General features: G+C 47.6%; 1 protein-coding gene across 1 annotated transcript in view; it reads right to left on the reverse strand.

Annotated features, from left to right (window-relative positions):
• The window catches only part of WSCD1 (WSC domain sialate O sulfotransferase 1), a 53,112-nt gene that overhangs the window by 10,911 nt on the left and 27,301 nt on the right, over positions 1 to 14,900 (reverse strand). Inside the window, exon 4 of the mRNA XM_084823090.1 lies at positions 11,755 to 11,876. Within this exon, the coding sequence (XP_084679216.1) occupies positions 11,755 to 11,876 (122 nt within the window). The remainder of the gene's footprint in view (positions 1 to 11,754; positions 11,877 to 14,900) is intronic.

The raw sequence follows: 14,900 nt of genomic DNA on the forward strand, positions 1-14,900 counted from the left end.
GTGAGCCGCAAAGTAATCCACACTTTGGCCTGTGTGAAACATGAACTGGGATGGTTTGCTTCAAAATATGCATCAAACATGATCCCCAAGCATTCTTAGTTAAAATGTGAACTATGTTCTGAACATCGGGAGAAACACAACTATATGTGCCTGCTGAGCTCAGGCAAAGGGGCCCCTTCACTCTCAGCTCAGGATATCCAAACTGTGTGCTTGGAAGAACTATGCCAATTAAACATTACATACTTCTGCATAAAATTGTTAGAACAAAATCCTTCATTAAACCTAGGGAGGTGCAAACCCACCCTCATCCAGGTTATCCAGGCACCCGCCCAGCCCCTGCTGCCTCTCGCCAATCCCCAGACTGTGCTGGAGCTCCTCCTGTCCTCAATGAGCAGCCCACACTCACGCTGGCGGCCACGTCAAGCTACATGGTCTCCATTTTTTAAAAAAAATGGCAATCGCACAACGCACATATTTGCATCTGCACGGCAATGCACATTTTTGCAAATGCACATATTTGTGTTATGTGTGAAAGTGCACATTTTTTGCAAAAATGTGCATTTTCACACATACGCGAATATGCACATTTTTGCGATCACTATTTTATTTCTCAAAAAAGGCAACCGTGAAGCTCGACAAGGCTGTTGGAGTGAATGCAGGCCATTCGCCAAACGTGGGCAGGGGGTGAGCAGGGGCTCCATGAGTGGGGCTCAGGGGTGAGGGCAGGGATGGTTCCACCAGATTCTCAGATGGAATCAGGCACCTGTGCCATCCCCGATTAAACCTGATCATCGTTATGGAGTTGGGGGATCAAGACATAATCATTGTGGTAGGGATGGCGGAGAATTTCTCCCCGAAACTTCGGGGGGCCGAGCGCCAACATGTTCAGCCCCCCGAACAAGTTTCGGGGAGAAATTCTCCGCCCCCCGCCCCCCGCACCCCCCCCGGGACAGGACTTACCTTTGCCGAATGTCCCTCCCGGCGGCGGGTCCGGCCGGTGGTTCGGTGGGTCTTCGTCCGGGGCGGGAGCAGCAGCTGGTCTTTTGACCGGCTGCCGCCGCTGCCATTCCAATAAAAGAAAAAAAAAAACACGCCCCCGTGATAGGCTACGTGACGATTAACGTAGCCTATCACAGCTAGATTTGCAAAGTCAGCCGTGATAGGCTACGTAAATCAACACGTAGCCTATCACGGCTGACTAAAAAAAAAAAAAAAAAAAGCGCGTACGGATAATGGCGGCCCCCATAGGGAGCCGCCATTCGCGTTCCTTATTTGGTCGCTGTAGTCTACGTAAATCTTTACGTAGACTACGGCAAAAATAAGGGCAACGCTATTTGCGTTGCCCTTATTTTCACCATAGTCTACGTAAAGATTTACGTAGACTACAGCGACCAAATAAGGAACGCGAATGGCGGCTCCCTATGGGGGCCGCCATTTGCGTACGCGCTTTTTTTTTTTTTAAGTCACCCGTGATAGCGACGTGTTGATTTACGTAGCCTATCACGGCTGACTTTGCCGATCTAGCCATGATAGGCTACGTTAATCGTCACGTAGCCTATCACGGGGGCGTTTTTTTTTTTTAACTGTTTAGTTCGCGGCCGGGAGAGGCGAGGCGCCTCCTCCCCGGCCTGAGTTTCGGCCGGGCGAGGCGGGAAGCCTCCCCCCTGGCCTGAATTTCAGCCGGGTGAGGTGGGAAGCCTCCCCCCCCGGCCTGAACTTCACGGGGGGAGCCTCCCCCCCACCACGAAAAGCTTCGAGGACAGGTAAGTGACTTTCGTGCACCCCTACATTGTGGTATGTTTTCTCCCAGGCATGCAAAAATGTGTCTGACTCTGATCAAAGCAGAAGCAATGTTCATACTGTTGGATATGCTTTGTGAAAAGTTCCCAGTGCTGTTCTACTGCAGTGAACATGGGCTCTGTTGTACAAATGTAATGATCCACTCCTAATGAGGTAATTTATGGAGAGTACCTAAGGCTCTCTTCCAATGTTCGAGCAGCATGACAAGGCATTAAATAGTTGTCAACATAATTGGGGTCAAACCATCTCGTTCTGACTTCCCCTTTAGGTTAAAACCATGGCAGGTAAAAAAATTGTGGCTCTTTTAGCCCATTTTTAAGGGATGAAGGAGATTCAGTTTGATTAAATTTAAAACTCCATTTTTGAAGAGAAAGTCGTTACCAGATTGAAGATACCATCCTAAACTTGCGTACTAGGGAATAACCCCACTGGATACAATGGGACTTACTTCTGGGTAAACATGCATAGAATTATAGTTCCGCGTAATTTCCCATCAAATATATATGAGTTTATTTCCCTAAGCAATAAAGCATCCAGGGCAAAAACCTTCCACCAAGCCATTATTAACTAAAGAACTGTCTTTCTGGGTCAGATTGAACAACTATCTAGTCCAACTCCAACGTTCAACTTCCACACAGCCAACAAAATCCTTCCAGGAAACCAACAAGCAGGGCAGGAAAGCCAACCCCTGAGGTGCATATCCCCAGTATCTGATATGCTCGGGTAGACACCCTCTGAATATGGAGGCTCCATTCCTAATTATCATGGCCAAGAGGATCATGAAAAGAGCTCCGTAGGACCAGACCAATCCGATATCCCCAACAGCCTCCATTGGTTCAGATGCAGGGAGGGAGTAGAGTGGGAGGACCCAGTGAGTAGGGCCCCACACAATGGTCATGCCTCACACAATGGTGATCACAAGAGGTGAGGATGACTGAATAGGGGGCTAGTTTACACCTAACCACAGTTAAAACCAAAGCCAAGGATAAGTCACAGCACAGATGTGGGTGTTTATGCTCAACCTGAATTAAAGATATGAGGTACCTGCTCATATTAATGGCAGGAACTATTTTCTCCCAAGTTCTTATTGGAGTGAAGCTCCATCATCTTGTGGTCATAGCATCAGGGACATTGCAGGAAAGGGGACTGAACATTAGCTCATAAGAAAAAAAAAATCAGCCCTGTGGAATTTGCTTTGGAAAGAGTGAAGTTTGGTGGAAGGGAAAACCCGGGGCAGGTACAGAAACAAACACACAGAATTTGAAGAGCATTTTGCAAAGTAAAGCCATGTTGTAATGTGAAACTCTGTTTTGGGGGGCGGTGGTGGGGAGATGGCTTGCGTTTGTGCTGTATCAATAGCGCAGAGGTGAAATGGCCACCCTGATTCCACAGCCCCATTTGGACTAGGGAGGTGTGAGGACTTAATTTCGGTTTGTTTGGGTTCAGGATTGACCCAGCTCACACCTTCCGGATGGACGTGGATGCAATTAGGGGTGTATGAAAGTCACTTACCTGGTCTCGCAGCTTGTTTCACGGTGGGGGGGAGGCGCTTCACTGCTCCCCCCAAAGTTCAGGCCGGGGGGGGAGGCTTCCCTCCTTGCCCGGCTGAAATCAGGCCGGGGAGGAGGCGCCTCACCTCGCCCGGCCGCGAAATAAAAAGTTTTTAAAAAAACGCCCCCATGATAGGCTACGTGACGATTAACGTAGCCTATCACGGCTAGATCTGCAAAGTCAGCCATGATAGGCTACGTTAATTGTCATGTAGCCTATCACGGGTGACTTAAAAAAAAAGCGCATACGCAAATGGCGGCCCCCATAGGGAGCTGCCATTCACGTTCCTTTTTTGGTTGCTGTAGTCTACATAAAGATTTACGTAGACTACAGCGAAAATAAGGACAACGCAAATAGCGTTGTCCTTATTTTCGCTGTAGTCTACGTAAATCTTTACGTAGACTACAGCGACCAAATAAGGAACGCGAATGGCGGCTCCCTATGGGGGCCGCCATTATCCATACACACTTTTTTTTTTTTTAAAGTCACCCGTGATAGGCTACGTGACGATTGACGTAGCCTATCACGGCTGACTTTCCAGATCTAGCCGTGATAGGCTACGTGAATCGTCACGTAGCCTATCACGGGGGCGTTTTTTTTTTAAACTTTTGCGTTCGCGGCCGGGCGAGGCGGGAAGCCTCCTCCCCGGCCTGAATTTCGGCCGGGGTGAGGCGGGAAGCCTCCCCCCCGGCCTGAATTTCGGCCGGGGAGAGGCGGGAAGCCTCCCCCCCTGGCCTGAACTTCACGGGGGGAGCAGCAAAGCGCCTCTCCCCCACCGCGAACAAGCTTCGGCGAAAGGTAAAGGACTTTCGTCCACCCCTATTATCTGTACGCGCTTTTTTTTTTTTTAAAGTCACCCGTGATTAGGGGTGGACGAAAGTCACTTACCTTTTCTCGCAGCTTGTTCGCGGTGGGGGGGAGCGCTTCGCTGCTCCCCCCACGAAGTTCAGGCCGGGGGGGGGAGGCTTCCCGCCTCGCCCGGCTGAAATTCAGGCCGGGGGGGAGGCTTCCCGCCTCGCCCGGCCGAAATTCAGGCCGGGGAGGATGCGCCTCGCCTCGCCCGGCCGCGAACGCGAAAGTTAAAAAAAAAAAATGCCCCCGTGATAGGCTACGTGACGATTCACGTAGCCTATCACAGCTGACTTTGCAAATCTAGCCGTGATAGGCTACATGAATCGTCACGTAGCCTATCAGGGGACTTTTTTTTTTTTCTTTGATTGCAATGGCGGCGGCGGCAGCCGGTCGAAAGACCGGCTGCCGCTCCCGTCCCGCTCGAACACCGGACGAACCGCCAGCCGGACCCGCCGCCGGGAGGGACATTCAGGGAAGGTAAGTCCCGTCCCGGGGGGGGGGTGCGGGGTGCGGGGGGGTGCGGAGGATTTCTCCCCGAAACTTGTTCGGGGGGCCGAACACATTGGCGCTCGGCCCCCCGAAGTTTCGGGGAGAAATTCTCCGCCATCCCTAATCATTACGTAGCCTGTCACAGGGGCGTTTTGTTTTTTTTTTACTTTGCTTGTAATGGCGGCGGCAGCAGCCGGTCAAAAGACCGGCTGCCGCCCCCGCCCCTGACGAAGACCTGCCGAACCGCCGCCAGGACCCGCTGCCGGGAGGGACATTCGTGAAAGGTAAGTCCCATCCTGGGGGGGGGGGCGGAGAAGTTCTCCCCGAACAACCTTCGGAGGACTGAATGCGTTGGCGCTCGGCCCCCCGAAGTTTCAGGGAGAAATTCTCCCCCATCCCTAGATGCAATCTGTGCACAGAGTCCAGACATGTCTGAGCTTGCAATGAGATTTGCAGATCCAACACAATGGTTGCAACAGTGTGCGTTCCAGGTTTGGGGGAAGCGGCTAGGCAAAGGGTCCTCTGGTTCCCCCCCTTACATTGATGCCCCCGTTAGGCTTAGTTGGCAGTGATGGTGGCATCAGCAACATAGCAACATCAGCAACATCAGCTCTAGAGTGTCTGAATTAATTTCAGTCCAGAGCACAGCAGGAAATTGACATGGTCCAGCCATCTGGCCTGGGGAGCTCTGTGTGTGTGTGTGTGGGGGGGGAGTTGCCAGTGCTGCTGGGGGCTGGCAACTGACCTAGGATGCGAAGTGCTGGTGCTGGGCCTAGCTGCAGTCCTAAGGACTTAGTTGAAAGTTTGTTTGTTTCTGGGCACCACACTTAAAGAAGGCTGCAGACACGCTGGAGAGAGTTCAGAGGAGGGCAACAAAGATGATCAGGGGACTGGAAACAAAGCCCTGTGGGGAGAGACTGAAAGAACTGGGCATGTTGAGCCTTGAGAAGAGAAGACTGAGGAGAGATGGGATAGCACTCTTCAAGTCCTTAAAAGGCTGTCTCAGAGAGGAAGGCCAGGATCTCTTCTCAATCATCCCAGAATGCAGGACACAGAATCATGGGCTCAAGTGACAGGAAGCCAGATTCCGGCTGAACATCAGGAAAAACTTCCTGACTGTTAGAGCAATATGGCAATGGAACCAAGTACCTAGGGAGGTGGTGGACTCTCCCACGCTGGAGGCATTCAAGATGAAGCTGGACAGCCACCTGTCATGGATGCTCTGACTTGGACTCCTGCATTGAGCAGGGGGTTGGACTCGATGGTCTTATAGGCCCCTTCCAACCCTACTATTCTATGATTCTATGATTCTATGACTATAGAGAGTGAGGTCTGAGTCCTATTTAGAATATATAACACAACCAATGTGTACACTCTGGCTCTGGAATGTCATTGACTTAAATTTGTTGGCAATTGTTCTATCAAGGGAAGCTGTCTCATTCAACTTACTCAAACTGTTTTGTTTCTTTAACTATATTAAGCTGTCACATCTCTGTACATTCAGTCCAATGGTTTGAGAATTCTGGATCATAATGTTGCTTTATTTTCAATATTGTGATTTATTTCAGCAGCTTGGTTTCGTTGTGGGAAATGCAGAGCACTTTTTCAGTTCTGGAGAAGGTTTCCAAGAGCTCATCTCCGTAAAACAAACAAACCTAAGAGTCTTTCTCTGATTTATGACTTACAGGAATGAAGGAGAATGTAGGGGGAATTTGATCAAATGGGACCATTTGGGGGAACTAGAAAAGGGCTGACTTTGGGGGGAAGGAGAATTCCTGTATGGAAAATCATTACTTCCTGTGTCTGCTGTTCACTGCTCTGAGGTCTTTGAATGAGAAGCGGTTTACAAATACTGTTAATTAATTAATTAATTAAATTCCATACTAAATTAGACTGTGTACAGGATGGCAAAAGATGTTGCGTGAGGTTAGCAGCCAAAAATGCCACCCTGAAATGGTTGTGATCTGTCTCGTGTTCCACCACCACTGTGGAGTTGATGGCCAAGGCAAGATGGTGGGACAAAACCAGATGCTGGAGGTGACCGGAAGTGAGGGCATAGTCAAGACCCTGAACTGAAACCAGTGCTAGGTTTCAGATCCACGATTAGCAATTGTGCAGCTAGGAAACATGCTCATTTGGAGCTGGGGTGTGTGTTTCAGGTGGGGACTGCTATCGAAGACAGACAGCTTTCTTGAAGCTTCCCCCCTACCTACCATCATCTGCTGACCAGCCACTCCTTCTCTTCCCCAGGTATTAAAGGGCAGGGGCTGCCAGAGGCACACACAAACACACCCCATCGTGGCCACCTTCTTCGGAGAATATTTCTAACCACCAATTGGCAGATGGTGGAAAACTTGTGCTAAGACTGATCGAACACAGTTTAGAGCTCATTATTGAGCCTGTGCGTTGGCAGCTATGCTACGGGGCTCCATAGGGCTCTGTTCTATCCTCCATGCTGGTCAACATCTACATGAGACCACTGGGGGAGGTTATCCAGAGGTGTGGGCTGAGGTGTCATCAAGATGTGGATGACAACCACCTCTATCTCTCCTTTTCACCATATCTAGGTGAGGCAGTGGCTGTTCTGAATCTGTGCCTGGGCACAGTAATGCATGATGAAGTCCAATAAATGGAGACTCAGTCCAGATGAGACAGAGGTACTGTTAGTGGGTGGTTCATCTGCCTGGCTAAGTGATGCTCAACCTGTTCTGGAGGGGGTTGCACTCCCCCTGAAAGATCAGGTTCGTAGTTTGGAGATGCAATTCCATCCAGAACTGTCACTCAAGACACAGGTGGATTTGGTGGCATGGAACACTTTTTATCATCTTAGGCTGATATACCAGCTACACCCTTATCTGGACAGAGATTGCCTAGCTACAGTTATTCATGCTCTGAAAACTTTTCATCTGGATTACCGCAATGCATCATACATGGGGTGCCCTTGAAAAAGCTGGTCCAAAATAGGGCAGCGAGACTGTTAATGTGGACTGGCCATCATGATATTACGCCGGTACTTTTCCAGCTGCACTGGCTGCCAGTCCATGTCCGGGCCCAATTCAAAGTGCTGGCATTAACATTCAAAGCCCTAAATGTCTTGGGCCCCATTTTTTGAGCAGGGAATGGGTGCATTTTGTTTGGAGATGTGCATCAATGCATGTGTTGCACATGAAGAGCCATGCAGTACTCAGCCTCCCATTTCACACACAACAGTTGCTAAAGCACAGTCCTTTTCTGGGCCGACTTCAATATTCCAGTGCTTACTTTCAAAGCCTTTTATCCCTTAGGGGGGACAATTTTGTTCAGTCTGCACTTTTAAGCAAGCCAACCACTTCCCAGACTAATACAGCGGTCAGAAAGCAGTTATCCTTCTAAATTACATACTTCTCTGAATGTTGTGATGTAGTTCTCAGCTCAGTGCAAACTTGAATGGCAGTTATATTAAAAAAACACACAGATTTAAAAACTCTGGATCTTGGTAACCCGCTAATAAACTTTTCATTGTTGTTTTGGAAATCAAAGCACATTTGTAACTCATACTTTAATCATCTTTTCTTCAGCACCAGCATCATCAAAACCAGCTCTAATCGTGCACCCTTGGCTGGGACAATGTGAAAGGCCCTTCCAATTACTAAACTTTTAGTGGAAGATTACTAGACTGAGCCAGTACTCTCTTACGAACATCACAGGCCATTGGACAGGGACCTACTAGCCTGTTTGTTAATGCAGTCATGGTCAAAATGACTTTGATCTCCATCAATGGGGGAAAAAAAGAAGAGAAACAAAGATAAGGATCAACCACAAAATTTTCTCAAAGGTTCCACAGTCTTTCTCCAGACTACCTGAATGAAGCTCACAGACCAAGACTGAGAAACTCTGTAGTTGATTTTTACCCAAAAGAACAAGCATGCTCCTTGCTTTTAATTTTGTGGGAGAGAAGCTATTGCAAGAGTAAAGGGATATGTGGTGGCGGCTGCTGTCTCCAGCTCCATCTAAGGTTTTAGTTACCACCAGCTAGGGTTGGCAGAGAATTTCTCCACGAATCTTCGGGAGGCCGAGTGCCAACACATTCGGCCCCCCGAAAGTGTTGGGAAAATTCTCCGCCGCCCCCCCCCGGGATGGGACTTACCTTCGGCAAATGTCCCTCTTGGCGGCGGGTCCCGGCGACGTTTCATCGGGAGCGGGGGCGGCGGCCGGTCTCCCGACTGGCTGCCTCCGCCGCCATTGCAAAAAAAAAAGTGCAGTTAAAAAACAACAACACACACCCGTGATAGGTTACGTAACGATTTACGTAGCCTATCACAGCTAGATTTCCAAAGTCAGCCGTGATAGGCTACGTAAATCGTCACGTAGCCTATCATGGGTGACTTTGAAAAAAAAAAAAGCGCGTACGCAAATTGCGGCAGCCATGGTGCGCCGCCATTTGCGTTCCTTATTTTGGCACGTCTAGTCTACGTAAAGTTTTACGTAGACTATGGCGAAAATAAGGGCATGCTATTTGCGTTGCCCTTATTTTCGCCGTAGTCTACGTAAATCTTTACTTAGACTAGACGTGCCAAAATAAGGAACGCAAATGGCGGTCCCCATGGGAGCCGCCATTTGCATATGCGCTTTTTTTTTTTCAAAGTCACCCGTGATAGGCTACGTGATGATTTACATAGCCTATCATGGCTGACTTTGGAAATCTAGCCGTGATAGGCTACGTAAATCGTTACGTAGCCTATCACGGGTGTGTGTCTGTGTGTTTTTTTTTAACTTTTTTTTTCGCGGCCGGGTAGATGGGGCGCTCCTACTCAGCCTGAATTTTGCTGGTGAGGGATGGTGCGCCTCCCCCCCTCGCCTGAACTTCGGGGGGAGAAGCAAAGCGCCTCCCCCCCACCGCAGAGCAAGCTGCGGGACAAGATAAGTCCCTTTCGTCCATCCCTACCACCAGCCGAAGCGCTAACAGTGCTATCCAAAATGGGTTCAGCACCTTGGATAGCACCTTTCAGCACCTTGGCTAGTTCTGTTAGAGTTTTGGCTGGTGGTAACTAAAACCCTGAATGGAATCAAACCCCCTCTGGAACTGGAGTCACAAGGTGTCCCTGGGGGTGTGATATGAAACAGGTACTAGGGTTGGGCGGATCACTTACCCCATTCTGGCTGAGGGGGTCTGCAGCGGGGGAGGTGATCCCTCCCTCCCCCTGGAATCCATCCAGGCCAGCTCAACAACACTGGCGATACAGCCGGCCACCATTGTTGTGGCGTATCGCTGTGCTAAGTCCAGACACAAATGGCATCCACTACGCCATTTGCATCCCTATTTTCATGCGATAGGCTATGCAAATTATATTTACATAGATATTTGCATAGCCTATTGCATAAAAAAACAGGGACGCAAATGGTGTAGTGGACACCATTTGTGTCTGGGCCTAGCCCAGTGATACGGCACGGCAATGGCGGCCAGCCATATCACCAGCGGTGTGGAGCTGGCGGCTGGCTCCACAGGATCACTGCGTGGAGGAACCGGCCTAGACGGAGTCCGGAGGGGCATGGAGGTGAGTGCTCCACTCCACCACGGACCCCAAGGGGGCTGTTTCACAGCAGTGTGAAACAGTAGAGGCTGGGGACTCCAGTTTTGGAGGGGCGCTAGGTCCATTCTGGGTTTTAGTTAGAACCAGTCAGAGCTCTAAAGGTGCTATCCGAGGTGCTGAGCCCATTTTGGGGATAAGGTGCAGCACCTTTAGAGTTCTGGCTGGTTCTAACTAAAACCCAGGATGGAAATTGCCACCCCTCCAAAACTGGAGCTATCAGCCTCTACTGGAGTGAAATGGTGCACGGGACTCAGGGAGTGATTATTTGGTATGAGAATTTGTGTGCAGAGATGACAGTGGCAGTGGGCCCAGCTGATTTCCTTGGAAGCAGAGATCTGTGGTGCATTTAAAGCATAGCGTGGAGAGGAGATGTAGCAGCTGACTTCTATTTAGCTGTGTGTGTTTTCTCCTCCAGAGAGGGAAGTGTTGTGTAGTGGTTAGAATGCTGGAGGTAGACTGGATAGCTCCAAGGTCAAGTGTCTGGTCAGCCACAAATATAACTGGGGGATCCAGTGCCAGACACTTTCTCTCAGCCAAACCTACCTCACAGGGTTGTTGTGAGGATAACATAGGGTAGACAAGGACCTTTGAAGCCATCCCAAGCTTCTTGGAGCAAGGTTGGGGAAACGATTTAATTTAATAAACAAAAAATAAATGTGAATTTCCAGTCATAGAGCTCAAATGGGAGAACAATAACTTACGAACCAGTATTTTTTGGGGGAGGGAGCATGAAGCAAGGGAGGATTATGCTTCCATACAGTACTTTGAACCCCCCCACACACACACTTTGTAAAGATTGTGTAATCAGAAGTGTTCTGCACATGGCTTCTGCTATCATCATGTCTGATTTGGCCTTCTGTTTCCTCTCTCATTCAGCTTCTCAGTTTTTACATTTATGTCTTTTACTTTCCTGTCTCCACTGCACCCATGAGGTCTGGAAACCTGCACTGAAAATGAAAGAGGAGATACTTGGAAAGCTTATGGAAGATACCTGAATCCGTGTGTGTAGTAGGTGCATCTGCAGAAATGTGACACACAATTTGCTTTGATTGTCATTTGAATTGTCATGCTGGATTATAGACATATTTCCCACCATGGAAACTCACAGCTTAGGGATGTATCCCCCCACCCCCGTATGAGACACCAAAGGCAGGGCAGACCAGAGAACCTGTGTGGCCCCCCAGATGTTGTTGAACTTCAACTGAAATCAGCCAGATGGTCAAGGATAATGGAAGCTGTAGTCCAACATCTTGAGAGCCACCAGTTCCTCACGAAGATGACATTCAAATTAGAAAGAAAGAGAGAAAGGGAGAGAGAAAGAGAGAAAGATAAAGAGAGAGAGAGAAAGGAACAGAAAGAAAAGAAAGAAAAGAAAGAAAGAGAAAGAGAAAGAGAAAGAGAAAGAGAAAGAGAAAGAAAGAAAGAGAGAGAGAGAGAGGAAGGAAGGAAGGAAGGAAGGAAGGAAGGAAGGAAGGAAGGAAGCTGTCCTTACTTTCTTGGAGCAAAATTCGGAGCACATCTCCACTGTCAAATTGGAGTATATCAAAGAGGCTGGCAAGGTATCTGTTAGGTTTTCTGGTGCTCTAAAACATCCTCGAAAGATAACATTTCGCCCTGCAGGGATAGGAAATAGGTTTGTCTTGAGAAAGTGCAATTACAGTAGCCCCCCTCCCAGTATCACAGGGAATAATAAATTTATATAAGTGTGTGTCTGTGTGATCTCTCTCTCTCTCTGTCTCTCTGTCACACACACACACACACACACACACACAGAGTGTTTGAATGGAATAATCCTCATCAAGGTGGAAAGTGGAGAAAATACGCTTTCGATCCTGCCAAGCTGAAAACATTGCATGGCATCTACAGGGGCCCCGCCTATTAAAGAGCGGGGTTTGAACAGAAGAGTTGAAATTAAATCGCCCCAGCGGAGGGCAATGCAATTGTTTCCATGAGTCAGTCTTCTTTTGAAGCTTCCCTCCCACCAACACCCCCTCCTGAATTTCCCCTGCAATGCATTGAAAGCTCTTGATGAAAAAATCTACAAAGCTTCTCATGATCTGCACCAGGAAAGAAATGGAATTTCAATGAGCTGTGAAACACCTTCAGGGAGCCTCATTCTGGTGTGTGTATGTGTGTGTATGTATGTGTTTGCTTACTACTGTATCCACAGCACCTCTTCGTATTCATTCTTTTTCCAAGCCACTGAGATTATTACAGCCTTCACGAGCTAAAATGGATTTCTACTGTGTTAGTCAAGAGACCAGAACACGTGGGCACCAGTCATGGCTTCACGGATCTGCAAAGTGCTGGAAGCAACCCAGAGGTCATCGAAAACAACTGTGTCTTTAATGCAGCCCTGAATTTCACATTTGTACTCTCTTTTTGTTTTTGTTTTTGCTGTTCTTTCGCAGCTGCCTTGGATAGCTGGCTGTGCAGAAAAGCTAAATGGGCAGAGCAGTGTGGTGTAGTGTCTAGAGTGCTGGACTGGGAGCTGGCCTGGGAGATCCAGGTTCTAGTCCCCCTCTCCCCCCAGCCATGGAAGCTCACTGGGTGACTTTGGGCCAGTCACAGTCTCTCAGCCCAAACCACCTCACAGGGTTGTTGTTGTGAGGATAAAATGGAGGAGGAGGAGAATGTAAGCCGCCTTGGGTTTCTTGCAAGAAGAAGAAAGGCGGGATATGAATGCAATAAATAAATGAATGAATGAATGAATACATAAATGAATAAATGAAATAAATGAATGAATGAAAGAAAGAAAGAGAGAAAACAACAACAACAACAACAACAAACCTCTCACATCACAAAGCAATTTTGTGCTCAAGGGGCTCTAAATTCTTCTGGCAGACCTGCTACACTGGTGGAACCCAGGATGTACAAAGCAGCAAACCTCAAGCTCGCTGAGGTTTTCCAAATTCCACCTTGAAGCTGTTCTGACCCATATCCATATCAGATTATGAGCTTTGTCTTTCTTTTTCCTGCACAAACTATCGTGCATATTTCCATGCACATGTTCCCAAATATATGCATAATATCTTTGCGCATTTTTAATATACAAATATTTCTCCCATTGATTAAAGCCTGCTCGTCGTGCCCATTTTTCAAAAGCACACCTTTTTAATGCGCATTTTTAAAATGTACACATTGTTCACATGCATTCTATATTCTGCAAATCACATCACAAACTCGGAAATACACGGACTTTGACCACAGGTCAAAGATGTAGGAGAAATCTACAATGGAATCAAATGAGTTCGGATTTCTGTGTATCCAACCCATGGATTCCACAGTGAACTGGCTTTTCCCAAGTCACAGGGTTTCCGTGAACTTCTGAACCTTTAATTTTTTTTAAAAAAAAAACTTTCTAGAATTATCTGCAAATTTAGCCATAGAAAAATACATAAAATCTAAAACAAAACATCGTCCAAAAATGCATATTTCCCCAATAGGCTAAAGCAGGAAATGTGCATGGGGGGGAGGGAGATTTGTGCATTGGGGGGATTTGTGCATTGGGGGGATTTGTGCATTGGGGGGATTTGCAAATTTGGGCAAATGTGAATTTGTGGAAATTCTGGAGCCAGTGTGGTGTAGTGGTTAGAGTATTGGACTGGAAGCCAGGAGATCCGGGTTCTAGTCCCCACATGGCCATGGAAGCTCACTGGGTATCTTTGGGCAAGTCACAGACTCTCAGCCCAGCCTACCTCACAGGGTTGTTGTTGAGAGGATAAAATGGAGAGAAGGAGGAGAATGTATGCTGCTTGGGTTCCTTGGAGGAAAAAAGGCAGCATATAAATGTCATAAATAAATAAATAAATAAATAAATAAATAAATATTTTGCCAAAGAGCAGATGATAGAACAAAAGGCACCTTACAACCTGCAAAGTGCAGATGGAATGGATTTTACAAAATCCGTACTTCCTTATGTTCAAGGTCTGCGCTCCACTCCAGGGGATGTGAACTGGTTAAGTTCTGATTAATAATAATAATAATAATAATAATAATAATAGAACTGAAATGAATTGTTCAAGCATCTCTAGGTGGAAAACCATTGCTACGACAAATATACTGGTCGATCATGTCAGCCCAAATCATGAGCCCTTTGAACAAAAGAAGTAAAAAAAATGTTTGCAGTAGAGAAAGGACAAGCTGCGGGAGGTTCAAACTCCCCAATTAAAGAGAAATTTGTCAGTTGATTGCATGCATTTTAATTGATTAATCCATTAATTCTGCATGTGAATGAAACAGCTCTGAAGGGGGGAAAGGGCATTCTTCTTCCCCTCTTTTTAGATGATGCATGCCCATGCCACATCAAACACCATCTTTGGCAAGCCATTCTCCGCTATGTGTGAGAAAATGGGGGATGACTCTTTGCAGCTTGTAGCCAGCCCCCTGCAAATCTTGTCAATACTTGTGTTAATTACCTTCTTTTAAAAAACATTCCCAAATGATCTGGGGGCCCCACTTTGTTTTAATTGATTGAAAGATTTTAAAATCACTTAGAGAACAATCCTGTGGCCACTGGACACTGTCTAGTGGGCCATAGGATATGCTGTCTTCCGGGAACCGACTCTGGAGCCCGCGATCTGAGGTCGGTTCCCAGAAATATGACCTTCCCCCTCATCCATGCTGCCTCAGAGACAG

This window comes from Heloderma suspectum, chromosome 16 (genome assembly GCF_057233095.1).
Source record: "Heloderma suspectum isolate Gila_16-S chromosome 16, 16-S_ref, whole genome shotgun sequence".
Taxonomy (NCBI): domain Eukaryota; kingdom Metazoa; phylum Chordata; class Lepidosauria; order Squamata; family Helodermatidae; genus Heloderma; species Heloderma suspectum.